Source organism: Orycteropus afer, unplaced genomic scaffold (genome assembly GCF_000298275.1).
Source record: "Orycteropus afer afer isolate SDZICR_OR568_19922 unplaced genomic scaffold, OryAfe1.0 scaffold00029, whole genome shotgun sequence".
Lineage (NCBI taxonomy): Eukaryota > Metazoa > Chordata > Mammalia > Tubulidentata > Orycteropodidae > Orycteropus > Orycteropus afer.
Genome location: NW_006921616.1, coordinates 5,615,377 through 5,637,300, shown reverse-complemented (window position 1 = coordinate 5,637,300; position 21,924 = coordinate 5,615,377). Strand labels below are relative to the sequence as shown.

The window sequence follows — 21,924 nt, the reverse complement described above, 5'->3', positions numbered from 1 at the left end:
GGTGCTTTTCATGCAGTGGCTAAGAGCTTGTCTGAATCATGTTCCAGTGTTTGCCGGAAGGTGGAGAGAGTAAGTTGTGAACTTGGCTATCTGGCTGATGAGATTTCTGAACAAGATCTTAAAGGGGCCACATGGTTTCCCCTTGATGCTTATAGTAAAATGTGAGAAGAATGAGATGGACTTAAAAATAAACTGTGCAAAGTGAAAACAAAACTTAAATATTTGGAAAATTCTGTTGTAGAAACTCAGGGCACGTGTCCTAGAATGCTCACCAAGGGCATGGTTTCACAGTCTTTTGTTAAAGAGATTAAGCCTGTGACTAATAGATCTAATGAACACCTACAACAGAAAAGCCATCAGCTTAGACTCAAGGGGCCAAAGGAAGCATCAAAGCAAAGCATGCTGTCTGCCTCTTGGAATTTTACAGGCAGGAAGCAGGTCAAAGGAGCTACATCTATTATCCTCCAAGTAAAGGACCATCCAGGAACCCTGGTAGTCTAGTACCTGAGGCAGTTGACTGCTGACCAGAAGGCTGACAGTTCAAACCCACCAGCCACTCCTCGGAAGGAAGATGGGGCAATCTACTTCAGTAGTGATACTGCCTCGGAAACCCCAGGAGGGGTCGCTATGAATCGGGCCCAACTCGACGGCACACAACAGCAACAACAGAGGACCATCCTTGGAGCAGCTCAGAGATCAACAGAACTGTAGGAAGGAGCATGGGCAGCAGGGCCTTCTTGTTTCAGAGGGTGACCTCATGGTCTCCTGGATCTCAGAGGGTGGGGCCACAGCCTCCTGGGTTTTAAAGAGTCAGATCTTCACCAACTTGGTTCCAGAGTATAGGGCTGTCACTAAGGTGTGCTGGGAGAATGAAACCACCACCCAAACTCAGGTGGCAGGGCTACCATGCCCATGGGGCAGAAGAATGGGGTGTGTAGGGGCCGAGGGGTTGGGGTCACCACTCACATGGACTACGAGAATGGAGCCACTAAAGCTGAGGGAGCAAAGTTGCCATCTGAGAGGGCCTGAAGACAGCGGCAGCTCAGGGCCAAAGAGCCTCTACCCACAACCCAGAGGACGTGACCAACACTATAGGGTCTGGAGGGTGGGGCCGTTGCCCAGATGGTCTCAGAGAAGGAGAATTACTTTCAGGCCTTGAGAGCTAATGTCATGTGGACTTCCCTGGTGCCTGTTAGCCCTTCTGTTTCTCCCATTTGGAATGGAAATGTCTGCCTTACGCCTGTTCCACCATTGTACTTTGAAAACAAGTAACTTGTAGTCTGGATTTCACGAGTTCACAGATGAAAAGGAATTTTGCCCAGGATGGAATATGTGTAAAGTCTTACCCATGTTTGATTTAGATGATTCAGAAGAGAAGATTTTGGACTTGGAGTTGATTTAAGACTTTTGGGATAATGTGATGAGGTGAATTTGTTTGCCGTGTGACAAGGACATGAATTTTTGGAGGCCACATGGTGGAATGTTACAGTTGGAATTATGTCTTCCTAAAATATGTGTTATAAATCCTAACCTCTATGTCCATGGTTAATTCTCTTTGGGAGTTGGTTTTGTCTTTAATGAGCAGGATTAGTGTAGGGTGTATCTTGAGCTAATCTCTTTGGAGATATAAAAGAGAAAAAAACACGAGCTAACAAATCGGGAAGAGAGATGGCAGGCCACATGAAGGTTGTGTGGGAGCAGGGCCTCAGAAGAGACAAGATCTTCCTCTAGAGAGGACAGAAGGTTTTCCCCTAGAGCCGGCACCTGGAATTCTGACTTGTAGCCTCCTAAACTGTGAGAAGATAAATCTGTTTGTTAGAGGTACCCCTTTGTGGTGTTTCTGGGTAACTAAGTCACCTGCAGAGTTAGGCGTTTCAGGTATGTTTAATGGTGGCCTGTGGCTTCCCAGTGTCAAACAAGTTGGTGTCAGCACTGTGAGGGGAGACAGTCATTTTCACATTTAAAGTGAATCAGGTTGTGGGTGTAGTGTATGGTAATCATGGCAACGTTGGGCATCAGGGAGGGAGCTCAGACGCTGAGAACCGGAGCAGGTGCAGCGGAGCCAGTCTGTTCCTTGGCAGCAGGGCCAGTGGCCGCTTAGCCACCGTGACCATGGGGAGCAGTCCCCAGATTTCTGCATGGGAACCAGGGACTTGTTTTATTTCTACAACTCAGGGAAGTCAGGAGTGGTCAGCGCAGATGGATTGAAAAGCATCCGTCGTCGGTTTAGTTCTGATAACTACTGGAAGCGTAGCCACGCCTTCCAGATACTAAGGTTCACAATTACATTGGATTGACAATATTCTAGTCCCTTCAGGAAGGAGTCCCTACTGTGGTCTAGGATTAAACCAAAGAGAAAAGAAAAATAGACAGCTTTAGGGAAGTGAGGCAAAGGGGAGAAAATAAGATAGTGCAGTGTAACTGAGGAAAAACAGAACTTTTTCCTCAGTTTTTTTTTTTAAGTGTAATTGAAGAGAATTCTTTTCAACGTTAATCCTGTAGATAATGATGGTTCTGCTGTATTTATTCAAAGTCTAAGGCAGCCAGACGTTCTAGGGTTAGTGCAGGACACAGCCCTCCTGTGGAGAAGCGTCCTCGGGCCTTCTCGGGCTTGCCTGTGGGTCGGGCGGTCCCCACGAGGCCGCTTTTCCGGGGTTTGCTTCTATGGGATGCATGTCTCTCACTCACTGTGGAGCTCCTTCCCTCAGGATCGCTTTCCGTAGTCCTTCCGTCCCCACTTTTTTAAGTACGGAAACCACTGAAATAGAGCAGCCCGCGGTCTGAGCTTATGATAGAATGAATTTAGAGTTACTTGGCATGAATTTGTGGTTTTAGGTATCCTTCTGCTGTTAGTCGTGGTTTAATTGTTCCTCCAAATGATCTCAGAGTAACTTGCCTTCTGTCTTCTGTCCGTTTTTGTCCAGCTTATTCTGTAACAGCAGTCTCCGGAAACTCCTGGCGGGACACAACCAGCTCACACGACTGCCTGAGAGGCTGGAGAGGACCTCGGTGGAGGTCTTAGACGTGCAACACAACCAGCTCCTTGAACTGCCGCCTAGCCTCTTCATGAAGGCTGACAGGTAAGGCAGAGTGATGGTTTGCTCCTCTGTGTCTGTAAGACAACACCCCTTAGTGTTCTTGTCTTCTGTGGTCTCAGACCATGGAGGTCAGATTTCCCAATTTGCCAGCCACTTCTGGGACCATTTGGTAGCAGGTGGGGGTATCCTGTCGGTTCTTGGTTACTGTCTCTGCTTTCCAGAGAGAAGTGAGTTAAGTTGTGGATAGGTATGTGTTAGGGAGGTGTCGGTCAACAACAGGATGAAATACATACTGCTGCCTTGCTGCCTGGTTCAGACTTGTACAGGCCACGCCCCAGCTTGCCTTAATTATGTCAGGGTTCCTTGTTCCTCCTGTCGCGTGTTCACGACTGTCAGTGACAGATTCCTCAAGTCCGCTTCCGTCTGGTGCTGTTGCCTCTTTACCAGTCGCTCTTTACTGCAGTTTTCCCTTACGTTTAAATAAATTACTTTCCTTGAATAAACACAGTTTTTATAAATATGTGTGACTTGTTTGGTGAAGCATTTACAGAAGCTATTTTGATTTGGAGGGAGGGGCTGGTGTCAACTTTCTGGGAAATTCTGTTTTCACCACATGCAGAACTTCCTTTAAAGAAAGCCTTAGTAGCTGGCTGTCGGCTTGCTGTGGAACATCTTGTTTATTCCAAGCCCACGTTATTCCCTCGTGAGTTAGACCGAAATGCTCCACAGCCTGGGGGCCTGAATCTTTTTGACCTCTGCTAATGTTTATTTTTAGGAACACTGGTGGTGCTGTGGGTAAAGCATTGGCCTGATAACCAAAAGGTCAGTTGTTCAAACCCGCCGGCTGCTCTGTGGGAGAAAGATGGGCATTCGGCTTCCATAAATATTTACAGCCTTGGAAACCCTACGGGCAGCTCTACTTTGTCCTAAAGGGTCGCTACGAGTCAGAATCGACTGGATGGGAGCAGGTTTGGTTAATGTTTATTTTTAGTGACTGAAAGCAACTTTAGAGACTGTGGAAACTTCTAGTTGAGTTTTGTGCTCCTGCAACTGAGAATAAAATGATGGTGGATCTTTTATCTTAAAAAAAATTGTCTGCGCTCGATTTTAGCGCGTGTGACTTTGCACGGAGGAAGAACGGGCTGAGAACTCCGGCTCTCCACAGCTGAGCTAGACACCCCAGCTCACTCTGTGCCACGCCCCCTGCGCGCACTCCTGTTGTAGGCTCTCGTTGGCTTGCCTGTCTCCGCCACAGGGTTATAAACTCTGAGGCCAGCGCTGTGTAGCTGCAGTTTCATCCTCAGTGTCTTGTGTAGCATCGTTAACGAGCTTCCTGTTCAACAAATAGTTGTTTAATGAGTGATCGGATTTGAATGACTTTTAAATGCCACCTCATTCCCGGGTTTTTTTTTCTTCTCTCTCTCCCATTTTTCAGTCTTTCCTTTAATGAAGATGTAACTCACCTTCAGTAGCATGTGTAGCCTGGAGTGTACTGCTCAGTGAACTTTCCCACCCATATGCACCTGTGTAACCATCACCCAGAGGGAATACAGAATGTTTCTAGCATTCCCTTCCTCTGCTTTTGTTCTGTTTTCCTCATCTTTGTTTTTCCTTTTGTTGTTTTTAATTATCTTCAATGTATTTATTTTAAGTTATGATGAATTCCTGTTAGAAGAAATAGAGAGGAAGTGATGGAATTGTAAGGAAAAGGGATTGTCCTGCTGTAATTGGTCAATGCTTTGGTATTCTTTTGACGGTCAGAGCAGCATTTTAGAATTACTGAACCCCTTGTTGTTGTTTTTGCATTGTGTCAACATACAGTGTGTGGAACATATAGGTGGTGTGTGCTTCTGTGGTTGTGGACACGCCAGTATTGGACATCCTCCCCGATAAGAATGATAAATTACATCGTAACCTTGTATTTTCTTTCATAAGATGATCTAGACAAAATCGGGGTTCAGATTTATAATGAGAATCTTCTTGTTCCCCTAGAGGTCTACACGGAATCTATAGAAATAAATAGAGCAGATGGATCCAGGCTTGTGGGAGGGGGCAGTGAGTGACAGAACACTGTTTCTGTCTGAGACATTGTTAGCAGCTCCTGTCCTTGGACAACACAGGTAAGTCCCTAGATGATAGAATAGGTAGGCTCTCCAATAGATAATAATGATTCTTACTCTTTTTTTCATTTCTGGGGGTTTGATTTTAAAAAGACAGCTCCATATAGTTTTCTTTCTCTGGAGGCGCTCAGTAAGGAGCTCTGGTGACACAGTGCCTAAGGCATTTGAATGCTAACCGAAGGTTGGCGGTTCAAACCCATCAGCCACTCTGGGGAAGAAAGATGGGGCGGTCTAATTCTGTAAAGATTTACCACTGTGGAAACCCAATAGAGTTCGCTATGAGTCGGAATCGACGCAGTGGCAGCAGGTTTGGTTTTTTTTGAGAGATGGTCGATAAGTAGTCAGTGAGTGTCCTGAGTGCCATGGATGATATGGACAGTGTATTTCTGAAGACGTTTATGGTGTGGTTGAGAAGACTGTATTTTCATCTTTAGACATGTTCAGGATTTGAGCAAGGCAACTGCAGGCTTCGGTTGCTCCACAGATGGTCTTGATGACCCTCAAGATTGAGACCAAGTACTCCGTTGACTGCTGACTCTGTGACTGTGTGCACATCACACTAAGCCTCAGGTTTCCTGTCTTGGAGATTGTGTGCAGTTCCCAGATGGAAAGTTGGGAAGGGAAGGGTGTGTGAGCTGGAGTATGTCTAGCAGTGTCCCGTGGAAAAATCAGGACCTGAGTTGAGTCACGGAATGAAGTCATTGCTGTTACGGAGAAGAGTATACACTGAGCTAACAGTATACGCTGAAGGCAAGTAGGCAGACATGACCTAGTCCAGACAGAATGGCCTGCCTAGAGCAAACTACAGTTTGGAAAATAGGGACTGTTGTGAGGGAATAGCCAGCCTCTGAAGGTCTTGAGAGAGGAGGGCAGGGCCGTGCTCAATGCATCTCTGGCACAGGAGAGCTCAATCAGGACTCCCTGGAATGAGGGGCTGCATGGATTACAAGTACATATCCTGATTTCATGAGAGAGAAACAAACGACCAAAAAGAGGTGTAACGTGAAACTTTCAAGAAGGCGTGTTCCAGCGCTGGTGTAACGGCAGCATTTCCAGCATAACGTAGCAACAACAGTACAGTCTCTTTAGTCAGAATGGCAGGTTAGAACAGAAAGTTCACAGGTTTGGTTATCTCAGGCAGACAAGATTATGTGGGGATGGGGCAGAAGTGATTAGCTTTTCATTTAAACCACATCTTTATATTACTTCACTTGTTGGAAAATAAGATTTTATGATTCCCACCAAACTACTACAAACTACTACTTCTCAAAGAGTTAATGCTTGTACTTGCCCCCTTTCCAAAACCTAAGCAACAGAGGTTTTACTACCTTACTTTCAAACAAGTTTGTTGTGTGTGTGTATATGTGTGTGTATACACACACACACATATAATTGATGCATAATTTACAGGTAGCAAAATGTATGCATCTTATGTATTTGGTGTTATGAGTTTAGGGGAAAGGAACAGTACAGACAGTTGGGGTATCAGGTCAACTCAGAAGACATTAAATTTAAAATGTTAAAGAGGGTTTCTCATATAATATATATACATATACACACATACACACACACACATAAATTTGGGTGGAAGTTTACAGAACAAAGTAGTTTTCCTTTAACAATTCATGCACATTTTGTTTTGTGACATGGATTACAATCCTAACAACGTAACGTAACTTCTCCCATTTCCTCCTCATGTTTCCGTTTCCCTTCATCTATCCTTCCTATACCTTTCTGCCTTTTGAGCTTGATCCCTGAGCAAATGCTGCCCTTTGGATTTCATGCGGTTAATTGTCTTAAGGAGTGCTTACCGCCCTGGTGTTACTGTTCACCGTACAGGCCTGTTGTTTGCCTGAAGCTGAGGCCCAGGGTGAGTTCAGGTCCAGGTCTGAGGGTCTCTAAGGGCCATAGTCTTGAGGATTCCACCAGTCTCTATCAGACCAGTAAGCCTGGTCTTTGTCATGGTTTTGAGTTTCGTTCCACAGTTTTCTCCCATCTCCTCAGAGCCTCCTGCTGTGGTCCCTTTCAGTGCTGTCAGCAGTGGTAGCTGGCTACCATCTACTTCTGGTCGCAGTTGTGGAGGCTGACGTTCAGATGGCCCGTTAGTCCTTTGGACTGATTGGTTCCTTACATTTTTAATTTTCTTCGTTCTTCTTTGCACCAGAAAGAGACCAATAGTTGGATCTTAAATGACCACTCACAAGCTTTTAAGACCCCAGCTGTAACTCACCAGAGTAGGATATGTAGAACATTGCCTTTGTGGACAGTGTTTTACCAGTTGACCTGGATGTCCCTTGAGACCATGGTCCTGAGCCTGCGTGCCCAGTGACTCATTCCTTCAAGCTGTTTGATTAGGGCTAAGACATTTTCCTAACTTTACCCCCTGTATGCTCTACTAGATTCATGAATAGATTTGCAGCCTGTGTAAATGCATATGGAGAAATAACCTCTGTCAGACCTGTGTATATTCTTGGGTGTGGTCCCATTCGCCTTCCCACACCTGTTCAGCTGATGTGTGTGTGTGTCCGCTCACAGCTGATTACTGTTGTTGCAGGGTTGTGTATGTAATAGTATCTCCCTTCGTGGCCTTGAACTCTTTAGCTCCCCCCAGTGCCTTCTGCTGCCTTGATCGCTTTGTGCTGACTCCCTCCCTAGTGGATATGGCCTGTGCCTCCACTCAAAGTAATGCTGGGCTGCCCTGTAGCTTGTGGTTTCCCTCTTCTTCCCTTCCCACCCCTCGTAACCTTCACAGAGTGTTTGTTTTTGCTTGTTTGTTTCTGTGTGTAAACCTTTTCTTGACTTTTACAGTAGTGGTCTCAGGCACTGTTTGTCCTTTTTGATTGACTGATTTCACTCAGCATAGTGTCCTCCAGGTTCATCCATATCATGAGGTGTTTTATAGATTCACCATTGTTCTTCATTGTAGTATAGTATTCCACCCTTTGTGCACACCATTGTTTATCCATCCATCTGTTGATGGGCTAAAGAGAGTTTTTAAGGAAACGATCTTTCTAGCCCATGCTCCATAATACAAATCTTAAACAGGGTATACTACATAATAATATAGTATAGTATATCTTTTTTAAGATTTGTATTATGGGTTTCCGAGGCAGTATCTCTATGGCAATAGATTCCCCAGTCTTCCTTCTGAGGGTGGCTGGTGGGTTTGAACTGCCAGTCTTCTGGTTAGTAGTCAAATGCCTTAGGCACTACACCACCAGAGCTCCCCCCCCCCAAAAAAATATATATATAGTTGTTCCTTTTTTCATGATAATAAATTACTGTTACCAGTTCTATGTTTAACCAGTGAACAGGCCTGAATGTGAGAGTTCCTAAGTTTAAAAATGGGTTAGTTCATGCTCTGAGCGGAAGTTGTAGCTCGAAGTTTCAAGAGACCTTCCAAAAAGCACTCACAGAGTGAAAGACCATGCTTGCTTCTCTTTCCTGGCAGTTTTTCTTTAGCTCTGAATCTTCCCTGCTCACGTGTATTTTGGTGTAATTATGTGATGTTTTCCGTTACCTATTACATCTTTAGAGCAGGACATACTAATCTGTTAACCTGATAGCAAGAGGTTATTCGTAGGACTCTATTTTAAATCAGATGCCTTTTAGCAAGATCATCATCTTCCTGTCAAAACTTGGGACAGTTTCATTAAAACCTGTATGACGTGTACTAACAACTTCAGTTCGGCATTTACTCTCCACATTCATCTTTGGGTTTTGTTCATTTGGACTTGCTCTTCACAGGCAGCTCTAACGCTGTAGACACATGTGAAATACGATGGACCGTATGTTCTGTTGGGTGAATTAGACATCTCTCATCTGGATCTAATGGGCCTGGATCTCTCATCTTACCTCTTTCTTGCTTAGAGATGAGATCTTTGCGATGGAAGCCCCCAAAGCATTTTGAATAGTCAGTTTTCGTCAACAGATGGGCAGGCATAAGGAGTAGAAATTCCCCCTGGGTCAGCAGAGTGCCTAAGAAGCTGTCAGGTCTTGCCATCCTTCTGTTCCTTCCTGAAACCTTGGCACTCGCCGACTCCCTGTGCACGTAGCATCCTCACAGCCCACCCTCACAGTGTCAGTCTAGTTAGCCAAGCCAGAATGGACCCTGGGAAGGAGACGTGTGGAGTGTTGTTGTGAGCAGACATCGAGGACTGCTTTAATCCCCAGGAGGAGCGTATCAGGTATTTTCGGGTGTAGGAGTGGGGACTGTGTGCAAATGAGGTACATGCTAATTGTCCCTTTTCTATTTATTAAACATCCCAGAGGATTAGTCACTTTCCAGACCATGAGTTTTAGTGAGTCAGACAGACTACGTGTAAATATCATGGGGACTCACAGAGAACAAGAAATTGGGGAGAGCGTGATCAATTGACCACGACAACTGGTGCCTTTCGGCAAACACAGATTATTTCTGGCATTTTGAAGAACTAAATTGCCTACACTGTGTTTTTTAGTGAAGAGCTCTGTCTAGTAAAGTTCAGATGTTTTGAGAGCCTTAGTGGAATAAACCGTGTTTCTCCAAGTGTGTCTTCAAATCCCCTGGGCTGCTTGTTGACCAGCAGATTCCTGGCCCTTCTCGCAGTCCTGTTGGCACAGACTTTAGAGGGACAGTTTGGGGTCTGCATGTTTAACTAGCCCCCTATGGTCCTACCTGTTTCTCTGAGACGTTTTGTAAAAATTATGGCTTGGTGTTGAATTTTGTCACGTGCCTTTTCTATGTCGGTGGATATAAACGTGTGCCTTTTCTTCTTTAGCACATCAATATGGTAGGTTACATTGATTTGTGCATCTTGATCCGCCCTGGTGCCCCTTGGTGAACCCCACATGGACGTGGTGTATAATTCTTTTTATATATTGCTAAATTCTGCTTGCTAATATTAAGGATTTTTTAATCTATGTTCAGATAAATTATTTAAATGCAGAATATCTGGTATGCCTACAAGTAGGCAAATCTTTGTGCAAGAAAGCCAGCCTGTGCTTTGTTTCAAGGACAGAATTTGGCTCTGAAGTTTAAGGGTGTGCTGGAAATTACTGAAAACAAACGAACAAGACAAAGCAAGAACGCCCAGATGAGCCCAAGCAGGTGGACAGAACGTGCTGAGGGCGAGCAGAGCGGTTGCCGGGGAGGCGGGGAGTGTCGTCTGACTGCTGTTGGCAGAGACTTTCCAGAAGCTTCAGGGAAGACACATAGGTGTCTTTTTTTTTTAATACAACCTTTGCACTTTCTGCTAAGACAATTTCCCAAATTGAGTTCTGTGTTGTTGGTTAACTTGTTTTCTGAAGTCTTTTGTAGGCTCACTGTGAGCTGGAGTCACTCAGTGGCAGTGGGCTGCTTTCCCCTGCTGTGCAAGTGTGTGGCCCTGGTGCTACGTGAGCAGGTGCTCTGGTTGGCCTCCAGCTTTTTAGGGTAAAAAAGCCACGCACGTGTCCTCCGGAAAAAGGTTTAACTAATGTGTGTTTTAAACATTTGCATTTTGGAGAGATGGGTTGGGAACAGTGGACTCTTGAGATTGACGAGAACTGGGTTTTATATCTGGCTTGACACTGATTACAATTGAACCATTGCCAAGACTTCGCTTCTCTCAGCTTCGGTTTCTGTCTTTTGTAAAATATGGGGAGGGGGGTGTCTCTGGGATGATTGAGTATCCAGTGAGGTACAGAACAGGACAGAGCTGTGGCCTCCACAAAGCCCCTCACCAGCGAACTGAAGGCAGTGGTGGCCTATTACTGCTTTTCTGTGGCCCTCACCAGCGAACTAAAGGCAGTGGTGGCCTATTACTGGTTTTCTGTGGTTAGTAAAGGGTTGCATGATGAGAAGGATGGTACGGATGAAATGTCTCTTGGCACACTCCGTGGCCTTTTTATGTAGCCACTGCAGAAATCTGTGGGAGAAGCTTGACAATGGTCATCACATAGTATTGAGACCAAACTCAGGGCTTTAGGAAATTAACTTTCTTGTAGGGGGGGAGGCAGGGGTGGAGTTATACAGCCTCTTAACTCAGTGAAGGTGGTACCCATCCAAGAGAAAACCGCCTACTAATAGGGTGCATTCCGAGGGCACTGTGACGCCAAGGCCTTTGTACCAGTTGGATCTGTCTTTTGCTGAAATCCATCGAGGTGGGCGTGGGGCAAGTTCTATTTTTAAGAGGATGGGTGTCAGATTTATTTTGTGAGACCATTATAATCAAATCTATTTACTCCAATTGTTTGCTCTTTGACCAATTAATTTTGAGATGATGGTGAAGTCAGACTGTTCACTTCAGATGAAGTCCTTTGGAACCAGCCCATGCTGTTTTAACTCAGTTTCATTTCCTGGTGGGTATGGAGCAGGTTTGTCCCCTTCATCTTCTTCGAGGAAGGGCATAAGCTCCTTAAGCACAGGTGAGTTTCAGTGAGAAGAGAGGGAGTCTTTTTGGAAACTGCTTTGCCCTGATTCAGAAGCTCTGAGGGATTTTCAAGCCCCTTTTCAACATCTAGAGAGTGATCACTTGTCAGTGGGTTTTTTTTTTTAATTCCCTCTTTCTCCTTTCAAAGGGAGCTCTGGTGGCGTAGTGCCTAAGGCACTTGACTGTTAACCAGAAGGCTGGCGGTTCAAACCCACCAGCCACTCCTCGGAAGGAAGGTTGGGCAATCTACTTCCGTAGTGATACCGCCTCAGAAACCCAAGGAGGGGTTGCTATGAGTCGGATCCGACTTCACAGCACATAACAACTCCTTTCAAAAACTCATTCCCTCTTTTTCCAGTCTAAAAATAAGCAAACATTAATGAATTCATTCTCTTTCCTCTCTCTTTTTCCTATGTCTATAATTACATATTTCTTAGAGAATTGTATTTTAATGAGATTGTCAGATGGTTTCCCAGCCAACGCCCAGTCCATGAAATTTTAGGGCATTAAAATGTAAGACTAATTCTGCATTGCAGAAATTCTTAACAGAGCGTTAGAATCAGGTGGGATGGATGGGACCTAAAGAAGCAGACTCTTAACAATACTTTACAGAACTGTGAAGCTCCAGCTGGTTTCCTTCCTTGTTCCAAACAGCTTCAGAACCTGGATGAGTGACCTTTATTTTCTTCTCTAGACTATAATTTCCCATGACTATTTATGGTCTGCGCAGTCCTTCTCCGAGTTCCTTTTTTTTTTTTAAATGTCAATGGAATACGTGTTTCTTTAATGGAAAATATTCTATTTTGGGGAAGCTGCTTTTCCTCAGATGAGTGGAAGTGTGTGTGTGTGTGTGTGTGTGTGTGTGTAAGGCAGTGTTTAGGAAGTACAAGATTGGAGAGTTAAGAGTTAAATCAGTGGATTTAGAGTTTAGAGGGACAGTCCTGGTGATGACTCCTCAATACGTGTGTGTGTGTGTGTGTGTGTGTGTATTTGTTGTTGTTGTTATCATGTGCTGTCGAGTCGGCCCCGACTCATAGCGACCCCTCCTTGGGTTGCCGAGGCAGTATCACTACGGAAGTAGATTGCCCAACCTTCCTTCCGAGGAGTGGCTGGTAAGTTTGAACTGCCAGCCTTCTGGTTAGCAGTCAAGTGCCTTAGGCACTGTGCTACCAGAGCTCCATATGTGTGTGTGTGTGTGTACACACACACACACGTTTTTTTGCTTTTGTGCAAATTTTACTGAAGTATTATATAAATAACCTGTTGTTGTTGACTCAATTTTGACTCACAGCAACCCTATAGGACAGAGTAGAAGTACCCCATAGGGGTTCCAAGGCTGTAAATCTTTATGGAACCATACTGCCTCATCTTTCTCCCTCGGAGTGCCTGGTGGGTTCGGAGTGCCTGGTTGGTTAGTGGCCAGGTGCTTAACTATGGTGCCACCAGAAAAGTAACCACCTCGTAAGTGCATGACTTGGTAGATGTTCTCAGAGTGAACGTCCTTGTGTAACCAGCACCAAGTTCAAGAAGCAAGCAGTGTGTTCTCAAAGTCCTAGAATCCCCTCGTAGGTGGTGCTTATCTTGAAAATAAATATGTGCCTAAGACACGTGCCTCAGAAAGCCAAGGAGGCATCACTGTGCGTTGGATCCGACTCAACGTCAGTTAGTTTAGTTTTTTTTTTTTTCAAGATACACTAAAAACTAAGTTTTTATCCTCTGAAATGAGATCTTTTAACAGAGCTAATAGCTTGCACAGCAGCAGGACACAGCACCAGCACCAGCACCGTTACATACAGACTGTGCAGCGGGCCATCTACGGGAGCCAGGATGCCTAAGAACATCATTTCAATAGGGGACTCCCCACCCACCACCTAATGGAAACCACCTCTGACTTCTGATACCATAGATAGTTTTGCCTGACTTTGAACTCTATCAGTATGGAGCCATGCGGCTACCTACTTGTGTGGCTTCTTTGACTCAGAGTCATACGTAGGTTTCGTCCTGTTTTTGCACGTGGTTGGGGCTCTTCGTTGGCATGGCTGTGTCATGTTCCGTCATTGGAACGCAGAGGGAGCTATCTCTTACAGTTATGACTGTATCAGTGAAAAATGATTTAAATGTCCTGACTGAAGAGGACTTGGCCCCTGTGGTGTACGTGTATGTGATCTCATGCCTCAGTGTTTTACGACTACTAGAAAGAACTCTCTTCTTAAAAGCTGGTCATTTGTCCCTCTTTCTAGGTCAGAATATTAACTCCATCTTACCACTCTCCTCTCCCCTCAGCCCCACAGCGGTAGAACCATTCCATCCCTTCCGCCTACCTGTGTACTCCCTTGCAGTCGATTTATCCCTTTGTATTTGTCACAGATTGATAGCTGCTTCATTGTCATAGGTGGTGGTTCAGGTATCTGTATGCCTGCTAAATTTTAACTCCTGTTTCTAAACCTGGTGTCTGCTACCCCTGGCATCCATCAGGATGTGTGGAGGTTTGCTGAGGATTCTGAATTTGAGCTTTGGTTCATCACCTGGGTCCTGTTGCCTTTTGTCATTGTAGCCTGAGGTTCCTGAATGCGTCTGCAAACAAGCTGGAAACTCTTCCGCCAGCCACACTTTCTGAAGAGATGAGCAGCATCTTACAAGAGTTGTATCTGACAAACAACAGCCTCACCGATAAGTGTGTGCCCTTGTTAACAGGGCACCCCCATCTGAAGATTCTCCACATGGCCTACAACCGACTTCAGAGTTTCCCAGCAAGGTAAAGGAGGGGCGGAAAGCAAGGGGCTTCATTGCATTGCTAAAAACGGATTCACAAATGCGGAGGGGAAAGGAGAAAGCAAAGGTGTTTATTTCTCAGAGAATATAAAGCTTCTTTCTCCTCCGTTCATGTTCACAGCTGTCTTTTCTACAAGCCACGCTCAGCATTCTCCTAGAGAAACGTACTGATGTTACGATAACAACGTACCCAAAGAGCCACTAGGACATTCTTAGGATTTTGAAATAAAGTATGTTATTTAGTGGCTATATTTTTATTGCTTGTTTTTAAGCATCAAATTAACTTTTGAAAACTCGCCTAATACGGTATGTGGCCATTAGAATGTAAACTAGGACCAGTGCAGTGGAGTCTGCAGCCATGGAAGCTGTGTGACGTTGTGAATAGCTCATGGCTGTAGGTCAGGTTTCGGCGGCCACTTCCCCTCTTTGGTAGCGGTGGCATTGTGCCTCGCTGAGAGTGAGTCCGCGCAGAGACTGTCCTGAAGGTTTCCTCCACTCCCACAGCACTGGCATCTGCCCCCCTCACAAGTTGGAGCGTGGGACACACACCCACACATCGAAGCAAACACTAACCCCTCTGGTATTATGCTGGGGATGGCACCTGAGAATTGGGGCCACGTGAAAATACTTCACAACCCCCGATGCTGCCAGGAGAACTGCCAGTCTACGTGCCCTTGCCACCGAAGCAGGAAGGCCCCACCGGCATTTCCTTAAACTCTTGCTCTGGCTTTTGTCATACATATTTATTCTTCTTTTTCTCATTTGATGGTAATGGTCAGACTACTATTTTGTTTACTTCCTGTGTACTTTTATTTACTATTTGATAGGTACTGTTTTTGGAGAAACATGCTAATCACATAACAGTAACACACCAGGAGGGGTTCATGGTCCTGTTGCAGATGGTGAATATCTAAACCCGTTGGGTGAAAGGACTGGGCTCTCTGACTCTGAGGATACCCACCCCCAGAGCCACCTGCCACCCCAATGCAAAGAAGTTTCATGTGTACCTGGCAGAGCTCCGTCTTGCTGTAATTTCCAGCTCCCTTCAGGGGCTTGTGACGTGGCAGGGTAGCTCTTCTTCAAGACCTCGAGCCCCTAAAGGGTCAGGACCGTGTGTGCTTTTCTCCCCGAACCTTAGGCTCACCCACGGTCTGGCCATAGTGGGCATTCAACAAATGGTCGCTGACCTGAAGAATCCACTCCAGAGTTAAGGTCATTCTTGGACCACCTTTCTCTGTTGAAAGCTATAAACTTGTGTAACTTTTCCTCCTTAGGCCTAATTTCTTTATTTTGTATGTCCCATTACCCCTTGGCTTCTCCATACTTCTTTCATACTGTGATGACCGCATATTGAAATGATGTTCTTAGGCATCCTGGCTGCCGTAGATGGCCCGCTGCACAGTCTGTATGTAACGGTGCTGGTGCTGTGTCCTGCTGCTGTGCAAGCTATTAGTTCTGTTAAAAGATCTTATTTCAGAAGATAAAAACTTAGTTCTTTGTGTATCTTAAAAAAAAAGAAACCAAACTCACTGCCATTCAGTTGGATCCAACTCATAGTGACTCCTGCTTGGGTTTCCAAGGCATGTATCTTAGGCACATACTTATTTTCAGGATAAGCAAATAAGAAAACCTTTATATTTAGGAGATGGTGGAAAAGTTTGGGTGTTTTGGTTTTTTTTTTTTTTTTTGCTAAGTATTTTAGAGGTGTGTTGCCTCACATGAAACCATAACAAGAAGATAAGACACCAGCAGCCCTGCACTGAGTGGTCCAGGTTACAGGTCTGAGTTCCACTCACTGGAAACCCTGTGCATTTGGAGTCCAGCATCCGTGGTGCACAGTGTGGACTGAGGATCAGGGGAGTGGCAGATACTAGAGAGAGCTCACAGAGGGGAAGGGCTGTTTGCTTGTCCAAACTTAGGAAGAAAGCAAGAGACCATAACCCTGAAATGTTTCTTTATTTGGTTACTGCAGTTACTGTGTAGTATGTTAAGACTGAACAGTAAAAGGTATTACTAAATGAAAATGTCAAATTATGTGAGAACATGCTTTTAAGATTAGGTTGGAAAGAGTCCTTCTTTATAGATGGTTAGCAGGGGTTGGGTTCTTTGGGGCACAGTTTGAATTCAGGCACTGCCAGAAGCTAACCTATGATCTGGGTGACCTTTCCACATGCCCCTGCGCCCCACAACCACCTTGTCGTCAGGAGTAATGTCCGAGGAACCCTGGAAGTGGGCGTTTAGGAAAAAGCAGATCTTACTATACACTCTAGCCTGTTCTCCTCGACACCCCTGTAAGTTCTCAGCCACTACAAAGGAGTCATACTCTGAGCTAAACGCTTTCGGGGCAGTTATGCTGGATTCATGCTGGCCTTTGACCCGGTTTTCATTGAAGTTCCGACGAAGCTACAGAGGAAAGTGATTATTGTTGGGTAACTTAACTCACACGCAGATTTTTATGAAGAAAAGAAAATGCATTTTTCTTCCTGATGCCAGTTTGAGGAGTTGAGATGAATAGTTTTGTTGTGGGGAAAGAGGTGTGTTAAAGTACTTTAATACTCAAACAATAGCAGATTTTTTTTAAGATGACTGTTACACGTGAATCTTTAAAGAATCATTAACATCATAATAAATCCCCCTTTTTATTCTCATTAAATATGGTTTTCTTTTTAAATTGCCTTATAATTATTTTATAATCCACCCCCCTAATGGATTTTCTCTTTTTTAGTAAAATGGCAAAACTGGAGGAACTTGAGGAAGTGGATGTCAGCGGGAATAAACTGAAAGCCATCCCGACCACCATCATGAGCTGCCGGCGCATGCACACCGTGATTGCGCACTCCAACTGCATTGAAGTCTTTCCGGAAGTCATGCAGCTGCCGGAAATTAAGGTGTGCTCCGATTCCACACACTCTAAGTGTCTGGTCGGTAGAGAGAGTCATTCTCCCCAGGTCATTGGCTTAAGACGTTTGCAGCTTTGTTGGGTGTACTTAGAATGAAGACTCTCAGTATTCCTTGTTCCATCCTTCCTAACCTCTGGTCTGCACTGTGCAGGCAACAGAGTTAAAAAAAGAAAAGAAAAGAAAAAAACACCAGGCCAGAAGTTGGGAAGATTGTATTCCTGGGCTCTGTCCTAACTGGCTGTATGACATGAGGCCAACCACGTAACTCCCTAAAACAGCTTTCCCCAACTGTGTAATCATGCTTATCCTGCCTGCTAACAGGGTGGGTTTGAGCCTATGAGCTTGAGTCAGATGTAAAAGGAAGTTAACAGTGTCCCTGACTCCCTGCCCCACCACCAGACCCAGCGAGTGATAGTCCCTGGGTAGATAGGCAACATTGCTGTGACGTCAGACATTCATTTCAACTGAACAAAATGGACAGAACAGACGTCATTATTCTTATTTGATAGGTGAAGAAACTGAGGTGCTGAAATGAAATGATTTGTGTAAACAGCAGCAACACATTGGTGGCAGAGACGGTGTGTGGTCTGAGTCCCAGCTGCAGGGCTAACCTGCGGGCTTTTGGTTCCATTCCCCAGGAGGAAACCGTCCAGCAGTTTTGCCATCGCAGGGTTATGCCTTTTGTTTTAACCTCACGGTTGTGCCCATCTCTGTCATCCCAGGGAATGAGATGTGCAAACACAGGAAGTACAGCTCTGTGTTTGCCTCGTGGCATTGCTGAGTATCATGGATTTTATACTTAATAAAAAATACCGCAGTGGTTACAGACTCGGAGCATGCTCTGGTCCTGTTCGTCAGGAAAACATGTGGTTGTCCTTAGCCATTCTTCCTGCCCAGGCACTTTTTGGTAGAAACTTTGTGTATCAGGCATCGGAAGACACTTTAAATAGCTTTCATAACTTCTCAGCATGACAGTTCTTAGATATTTACACGATTAAAGTATGAGCAAGCAAGTATGCACAGGTGTGTGTCCTTTAGGCCATACAGCGTTGTACTTGGAGCTGTGAAAGCCCTGTGGTCTCACATATCACATTGACATTTTGGAATGACGATTATTAGGAGCCCTGGTGGCACAGTAGTTAAATGCCCGACTGCCAACCAAAATGTCAGCAGTTTGAACAAAGCAGCCATTCTGTGGGAGAAAGATGTGGCAGTCTGCTCCCATAACGGTTTACAGCTTTGGGAACCTGTGCAGTAGTTCTGTTCGGTCCTGGCAGATTACTACGAGTTGGAATCAACTCCACGGTGGTCGGTTTCGTGTTTTGGTTGTTATAAACTTACAGAGATACATCCCTTTTTCTTTCTATGTAGTCCCTTTTGTAATGGTTAAGAACCTGGAACCTGAAGAGAGACAGACCTTGAGTGGGATCTCAGCTAAAACAACCTACCTGCTGTTGCCTGAGATGTAAGATGAGGAGACAGGCACTTCCCTTACAGCGGTGCTGTGAGGATGACTTGAAATAGTGCACAGAAAGCATTTGAAAGAGGACCAGCCCCTGAGAAGAACTCCATCATATTAGCCAGTATTAATACAGCCCTTGATGTGGTCCAACTGGGATGTTGATTACCTGGAGCAAGTATTTTGGCCGAAGCTCAACAAAGTCCAGAAGCTGTTATTATTTGAGCAAACACGGCTTTGCCTCCAGCACAGTAAAGATGTTGACAGTTGAGCTTACCCATGGGTCCTAAGCTGCCCGGTCCTTGACTTAGCCACTGGGCTGTGCTGCTTTTTACCAGGGGTTGTTAAACTGGTAAAACGCCCTGGTGACATGGCGGTTAAGTGCTCTGCTACTAACTGAAAGATCAAGAGTTCTAACGTATCAGCCGCTCTGTGGGAGAAAGACATGGCAGTCTGCTTCCGGAAAAGATAACAGCTTTGGAAACTGGAGCATTTCTGTTCTGTCCTGTCAGGTCTCCGTGAGTCAGAAACGATGGCAGCAGATCTGGTTTTTTGCGGTGTTGTAAACTGGTGTCTCGGGGCCAGGTTCACTAGCCCAAAGACAGTGGCGGCTCCAGGTTAACCTCCCGTTTGCCGGCTTTGGCTTCCACACCTGTTCTTTACTGCTGGCTGGGTAGTTTGCGTTTTTCCTAAAGTACCCAGTTCAAAATCCATTGCTGTCAAGTCGACTCTGACTCATAGCACCCTATAGCACAGAGTGTAACTGCCTTAGAGGGTTTTCAAGGCTGTAATCTTTATGGAAACAGACTGCTTCATCTCTGTCCTGTGGAGCTGGCAGGTGGGGTCAAATACAGGTAGGCATTTAAATGTTTTTCGGTTTTGATTAAATTTTTCAAAATTTGAAACTTGCTGTATGAAACCCTTTCTCTCCTAGACGCTTGCTCGAATTCCTGGAGTCCAAAACCCATGCCTTCTGTGGGGTTCCATTCCTCCCCTTATTGTTGTCTTGGGCCTGCTTTGTTGTTGTTGTTGTTATGTGCCGTCGAGTCAGACCTGACTCATAGTGACCCCTCCTTGGGTTTCCAAGGCAGTATCACTGCAGAAGTAGATTGCCCCATCTTCCTTCCGAGGAGTGGCTGGTGGGTTTGAACCGCCAGCCTTCTGGTTAGCAGTCAAGTGCCTTAGGCACTATGCTACCAGAGCTCCAGGGCCTGCTTTACAGCTCCCTTTAAAATTGTGCTTCCTCGGTGATGGTGTTGCTTTCTAAATGATTCTCATCTTTTGTTCTTTGATTGGATTGGATTTTTCAAATCACAGCTGTTGTGTCTTAGCAATAGAGATTTTGTTGTTGGCTTTTTGAGGGAATAGGAGATGAACACTATCAGGTACCCTAAGTTTATGGGCAAAGTGTAAGTTTTGGACAGGTAGTGTTTTGTTGTTGCTTTGTGCCATCAAGTCGGACCCGACTCATAGCGACCCCTCCTTGGGTTTCCAAGGTGTTGTCACTACGGAAGTAATTGCCCAGCCTTCCTTCCAAGGAGTGGCTGGTGGGTTTGAACCGCCAGCCTTCTGGTTAGCAGTCAAGTGCCTTAGGCACTACGCTACCAGAGCTCCCGTTTAAAACGATAGTAGTTACATTGCTTTGGAACTCTGAGCTGATTGTCTGGTGTTCTTTCATTCAAGGACATTTTAAGTTGCTGTTTAAGTATTTACATACATCGAAGCCTCCAAAAGAAAATTCCTGCCAAAAATAGTTGTGGAATCTTTCCGTCTCCAGGATGAGCTGTTCTTGCCTGTATTAGACTTTTATTATTGCGGTAATAACCCCAGACTATATTCATATTGCTTCTTGTAAAGTATCTCATGGAAGGCACTGAGACCCTTGTAAGGATAACAGCTTAGCAGATAATGTAATTTGAAGGCGGTAAGTTGGTGGTGTGTGGGCAGACCCTGATGTCCAGTGTATTCAGGTGACAACAACGCTTGCAACCATCTTTTTTTGCTGTTTTTATGGTACATTTTGTCATTATTAATATGCACTACATGCAGTGTTGCAGCGCGTGATTTGCTGATGTTGTCCTTCTCGGACGCTCACTCACAGACTTTCAGTGTTAGGACTTAATGTTCATTACACTGCAGTGTAGCAGGCTGTGGACTCTTAAAAAGAGAAGCGGTATCAACTTCTATCAGAACCAACTTAGAGCAGAGTCCCGAGAGTGGAAGCCTGTTGTAAGTCAGGGACTGCTTGTTTTAACTAGCCAGGACCTCCAAGCCATCTTTACCTGAAGACAGGAGAAGAACGGGCTTACTCAGAATGTGTTCCCAAAGCTTCAAAAAACAATTAAAGAGCAAAGACGCTTCCTCATTTAAGTATGTGTGCTGACATTCATCCCCAAAAGCTTAAAGCATTAGGCCATTATCCATGTCCCTCTAAAACTGAGGCCGTATGCTCTCTATTATCTGGAGTAAAATTTAGGTCTGGCCTTTTCTGTTACAATGACCATCACTCACCAATTTCTGTTCTTGGAGGGAGGTCATAGAAGTTTCGGTAGAAAAAGTGTATTTTTTCAGAGTTTTCTGATGAGCCCAAATGGACCGAAAGTCCATTTAGGCTCCTTATTGTTTTCACCTGTGTTTCACACTTCCAAATTAATCTTCCAGATCCTTGCAATCATTCTTTTATTCTTTGATTGATCACTAGAGCAGATCAGGCCCTGTCCTAAAATAGGCAAAGCTCCCTCTAGACCCAGGTCAGCTTTCCATCAGCTAGAGAGGAGAGTGGGGTCCCAGCACCACATGTAAGCAGGAGTTGGCTAGACAGCAAGAAAACAAACCAAACTCACTGCCGTTGAGTCCATTTTGACTTATAGCGACCCCTCCTTGGGTTTCCAAGGCAGTATCAGTATGGAAGTAGATTGTCCAATCTTCCTTCTGATGAGTGGGTAGTAGGTTTGAACCACCAACCATCTGGTTTGCACTCAAATGCCTTAGGCACTGTGCCACCAGAGCTCCTGTGTCCATATTTAGGCACCTGATGGCTGATGGCCCCAAGAAGCAGAAGTGGCTCTCAGGCCCCCTTCCTCAGGGTTCTTCCACTGGACCCCAAGAAGCAATAATTCCCAATTAGTGACTTCTTCAACCCCTTTTGGAAGTGTGTCTTACGCACATGAAATAAATGTGTGACACATGTAGTGAACAGAATTTATAATTTGGGATTTGAACACCATATTATGAACTTTGTCA

The 21,924-nt window shown here is 45.0% G+C and overlaps 1 protein-coding gene across 1 annotated transcript in view; it reads left to right on the top strand.

Annotated features, from left to right (window-relative positions):
* The window catches only part of PHLPP1 (PH domain and leucine rich repeat protein phosphatase 1), a gene marked incomplete at its 5' end in the record, with an annotated part of 364,409 nt that overhangs the window by 219,324 nt on the left and 123,161 nt on the right, over nucleotides 1-21,924 (top strand). Inside the window, 3 exons of the mRNA XM_007935540.1 lie at nucleotides 2,925-3,080; nucleotides 14,105-14,305; nucleotides 17,048-17,210. Coding sequence (XP_007933731.1) covers nucleotides 2,925-3,080; nucleotides 14,105-14,305; nucleotides 17,048-17,210 — 520 coding nt within the window. The remainder of the gene's footprint in view (nucleotides 1-2,924; nucleotides 3,081-14,104; nucleotides 14,306-17,047; nucleotides 17,211-21,924) is intronic.